Source organism: Cynara cardunculus (assembly GCF_001531365.2).
Source record: "Cynara cardunculus var. scolymus isolate 2C chromosome LG 3, CcrdV1, whole genome shotgun sequence".
NCBI classification, from domain to species: domain Eukaryota; kingdom Viridiplantae; phylum Streptophyta; class Magnoliopsida; order Asterales; family Asteraceae; genus Cynara; species Cynara cardunculus.
Genome location: NC_037530.1, coordinates 38,242,580 through 38,247,615, shown reverse-complemented (window position 1 = coordinate 38,247,615; position 5,036 = coordinate 38,242,580). Strand labels below are relative to the sequence as shown.

The following is a 5,036-nucleotide window of genomic DNA, read 5'->3' as shown; positions in this document are numbered from 1 at the left end:
ATAATTAAGTATTTTGTTAGAACTCAATGATTATCATAATTATATTTTAGATTTTTTATATTTAAAATGAGATGTTTATCTTGTATTTGATTATATTTATCTACAGTTAGTTACACAAATTCAGATATAAAACTTTAGTAAATATATTTATGCATAATTTATTTATAATCTTAAGTTTTAAATAATATGCATTAATAAACAGTATTTTACACATACAAAAATAGTTTTTAAATTTTTTTGATATACTCAATTTCAGCCCCTCTCTTGGAAGTTGGAAGAATCAATGGCGAAGAGAGGGCTCGCTCTCCTTCCCAACCTCACAGGCGCACTTTCTTCTTCCTCTTCAATCTCTAGTCCAAAGTTCGTTTCTTCCAACTCAAATCATGGTGTTGTAGAATCTCTTGATACCGACGAACAACTCAGAAAACTTCACGTACTCGTTCAACAAGGCCAAACTCAAACTGCCAAAAATCTAATTAAATCCCTCATAACTTCCAAAGCCATCTTCACAACTCCTTCTGATATCTACACTCAGTATAAGGAAAAATCTAAAGATTTTTCAAGCATGGTGTTATCGGTTTGTGCTGAAGCAAACCTCCCCAATGACGCCCTTGAGTTGTACACGTTAATCAGAAAAGATGGCGTCTTTCCTTCTCTTGTTTCATTTAATTTACTTCTGGAATGTTTGGTTTCTTCTTGTCAGTATGGTAGAGTGTTAGATTTATTTGATCATGTTCTAAGTTCCGGTATTAGGGTTGACAAGTTTACGTTCGGTAAGGCTGTGCAATCAGCGGTTAAGATGGGGAACTTGAGACGGGGTATGGAATTGATGGATTGCATGAAGACTAATGGTAGGATGAGCGTTAGTAAGTTTGTGTATAATGTTTTGATCGGTGGGATGTGTAAGGAGAAGAGGGTGATGGATGCACGAAAGCTGTTCGATGAAATGCTTGAGAGGGATGTGGTGCCTGATAAGGTTACTTTTAACACTATGATTGATGGGTATTGTAAGGTAGGGAATTTAGATGAGGCGTTTAGGATTCGTGAAAAAATGAAAGCTAGTAATGTGGGGGCGAATCTTGTTACGTTCAATACACTACTAAATGGGCTTTGTAGAGGGAAGAGGATGGAGGAGGCAAAAAGTGTGTGGGAAGAAATGAAAGTTCATGGCTTTGTTCCTGATGGGTTCAGCTACAGTTTTATGTTTGATGGGTTCTTGAGGTCCGGTGATTTGGATTCTTGCATGGCTTTATATGAACAGGTGGATAAAGATGGCATTCGTATAAATGGATACACTTGCGGCATTTTATTGAACGGGTTATGCAAGGGAGGGAAAACCAATAAGGCTGAGGTGATTTTGGCGAAGTTAATGGAGAACGGATTCGTTCCAACAGAGGTAATCTTCAATATCATAGTCAATGGTTATTGCAAGGAGGGTAACACAGAAATGGCCCTCTTGACAATGGAAAAAATGAAATCCCACGGGTTGAATCCCAGTTGCAGCACTTTCAATTCAGTGATCAACCAGTATTGTCAATCTGGTAATCTTATTGAGGCGGAGGAATGGGTGAAGAGAATGGCGGAAATGGGTGCTTCTCCAGATGTGGTGACTTACAACATACTACTTGATGGGTTTGGACGGAATTTGCAATTCGATAAGTGCTTTGAGATCCTTGAAGAAATGGAAAGTTATGGCTTAAATCCAAATCCCATAAGTTATGGCTCTCTAATGAACCAATTATGCAAGAACGGAAAGCTTGTCGAAGCTGAAGTGGTTTTCAGAGATATGATAGGTAGGGGTGTTTTGCCAAATACAAACATATATAATATACTTATCAACGGGTACTGTAATGGAGGGAAGATACAAGATGCTTTCAAGACTTTCGATGAAATGTTGAGAAATGATTCCGTTCCAACTCTGGTTACGTACAATACCCTCATAAATGGGCTCTGTAAAATGTGTCGGGTTGAGGAAGCCGAAGAACTGGCATCAAAAATGGCAAATGGAGGTCTCAAATATGATGTGATTACATATAATTGCTTAATATCTGGCTATTCAGCCAAGGGAGACAGCGACATGTGTTTAGAGTTATATGAAAAAATGAAAGGATCCGGGATTAATCCTACTACCAATACATATCATCCGCTAATCGTTGGATGCAAGAATCAGGGATTAGTGGTTGTAGAAAAACTCATGGATGAAATGTCACAGATGAACTTGAATCTTGATCGGGTGCTATATAATGAACTAATCCGTTGCTATTCAGAGCATGGTTTGGTAGAGAAAACTTTTGAATTGTATCATGAGATGGTTGGTAACGGAATTCTTCCCGATAGGATGGCCTACAATTGCTTGATCATCGGGTACTTAAAGGAAGGGAAGGTTCACGAAGCAAAGGATCTTGTCGATAAGATGAAGGAAACGGAATTAGTTCCTAAATCCGATACTTACGACACAATGATCAAGGGCCTTTGCGATATCAAGAAGTTCAGTGAGGCGTATATTTGGTATAGAGAAATGGTTGCCAATGGGTTTTTGCCAAGTGCAAGTGTTGCTAATCAGCTTCTTACTGGTCTTACGGAAGAAGGAAGGTTACAAGAGGTCCAGATAATGTGCTCCGAGATGGGCATCAAAGGATCGGATTGTTCGAGTGCAAATGACGAAAATCGTAGATACAGTTAACGCGAACTCGGTATTTATAAATTATTTTTCCAAGTATAACTTTGATTACCCTCTTGTAAAATTGCTTCTAATTACATTTAATAACTTTTAGTATTTACCCTCCAAGAGGGAGGTTTATTTAAAAACCCCGAATATTTTGAGAACCCAAGAACCACTTATTTTATATAATATTCATAATGAATAATAATGAATATTATTCATCATGAATATTTGTCTTGACATTCATGATAGGGGAGAGGAGCAAAGACCTCAAGCACACCTTGTAGAGCAGCTCAAACCTGGGGAGAATTCGGCAACTTTCAGGTTCAATAGCGAAGAGATTGAGAAGCTGAAAACCTTTTTGGATCTCGTGAACCCTTGATCACTTTTAATCTCATGTCTACCCATGAATTGCGCTTTAGAAGGGAATTGATCTTCGGTGCACCTCATTAGTTTTGGCATTCAATTAGGATTGATCCAATGTTGGAGATCTCTTCTTATGTTTCTCGCATAACTTCCCATATATATATATATATATAGGAGAGGGATCAAATGCAAGCCATTTGTACAAACCGTTGATTTCATTGTTTAATTTAATGAAATTGCTTCATCTACTTCTTTTATTGATGAAATTGTTTCATATATTTTTGTTACTATGTAAAAATGAAATTATTTCATGTATTTTTCATTTTGATGAAATTTGTTTTCTAAAATTAATATAATGAAAATGATAATTGTCCCTAATTAACTTCCTCCACATAAAAATGACTAATCGACCTTCATAATTAAAATAAGTGGAAAAAAGTTATGATTAGTTGATTGAGGTTTGCACGGTTTGTACAAATGAGGAGATTTGCATTTGATCTATGTCCAAGTAACCAAAAAAATTACAGTAGCCAATGGTTCTTTAGTTACTGTTGCAGGTTTCGAAGATATACGGTATCACATCTGTCATGTGTCCTCGAAAATGTCCTCCATTTACCAAATTGTTTCTATTCAAAAGCTCACCCATGATTCTAAATATTGAGCGATTTCTTTTCCGTGTATTGTTTTTCAGGAACGGGGGGAGGATTGGACTTGCTAAGGAAAGAAACAACCTTTACCATCTTAAATCACCCACTACAACAAAATTAGGTTTATAGGACGCTCTTAATTTCTAAGCGTCCTAATAGACCTCTTTATAGGACTCGGTTTATAGGACCAAAAAACAAAGTGTCTTGTCTAAAGGTGTTGTAATAAATTTATATGACTTTTTTTGACGTCATAATAAGTTTTTTATAACAGTTTTAATATAAAGCATCTCATTGGCAACGTGATAAGACAATATTTGAAAAAATGTCTTATAGAAACAAGTGTCCTACAAAAAATTGAATTTATAGGACACTTTCTCAAAAGTATCCTATAAAGTTGCTAATGTGACGTTTTGTATTAAAAATGTCTTAAAAAACTTGTTAAGACGTTCAAAAGCGTCATATAAACTTATTACAACATCTTTAGATATGACGCTTTATATTTTGGTCCTATAATTAAGTCCTATAAAACAGTCTATTGAAATGCTTAGAGATTGGGGGCGTCATATAAATCCAATTTTGTTAGTGACCTCAAAAAATTAAGAGCACCCTACCTTTGACTTTCTTCAGTTCACCAGAACATTTCCAATGCTATAACTTTCCTATAATAGAATATGAAAAAGTCAAATAAACATCTCAAGCAGTTTTGCTATAATTTTTCTATTTCAACATAGCTGTTGGAGATGCTCTCAAATAACCATAACATGTGTGCGTGCTCGTGTGTAGGTCACTCATTCTTTTAGGGGTTTTAAAGGTCATGTTTCAAGGATTAGATTCTAAGTCCTGTTGTGATATTTGTGAATTGGTGAAACATACGCGTGTATCAAGTATTGTTCTATTATGGTTGATTCACAACGACATATGGAGGCGATTTTAATTCATAGTGACCTTCGATCATACCTAATGCTTCTTTTGTGGCTTTGTTGTATCCTTAATTGATGATTGTATTTGGGTTACAGTGTTCTTTCTCCTTGAACAAAAATATGAAATTGGCGTTACTATACCTAACAAGTAAATTAAAGAAAGCCCAAAAGATATTTATATTATACATAACTAATCTCATAAAGCAAAACGATTACTTAGTGGAGAGAGAAACGTAAACGTCTTKTATGTCCAGAATTATGAACATCGACGGTTGCAATCATGTTGCACCTTAAGAAATGAGTGAATACCTTTAAAATTCTTCAATTAATTTATCATATAATTGCATTATTAAAAATAAAATTATATATGATTCATATAATAACTCATACATGATCCRGACGACTTTACCCTGCGACTTAAGTGGCCTCAAAAGTCGCAAG

At 35.4% G+C, this 5,036-nt stretch overlaps 1 protein-coding gene across 1 annotated transcript; it reads left to right on the top strand.

Moving 5' to 3' along the window:
• Positions 1–283: 283 nt before the first annotated feature.
• LOC112510176 (pentatricopeptide repeat-containing protein At5g12100, mitochondrial-like) lies at positions 284–3,076 on the top strand. Its single transcript, XM_025115498.1, has 2 exons — positions 284–2,693; positions 2,915–3,076. Exon 1 carries the CDS (start codon positions 284–286, stop codon positions 2,681–2,683), a length of 2,400 nt encoding a protein of 799 aa, XP_024971266.1. The 3' UTR covers positions 2,684–2,693; positions 2,915–3,076.
• Positions 3,077–5,036: the final 1,960 nt, after the last annotated feature.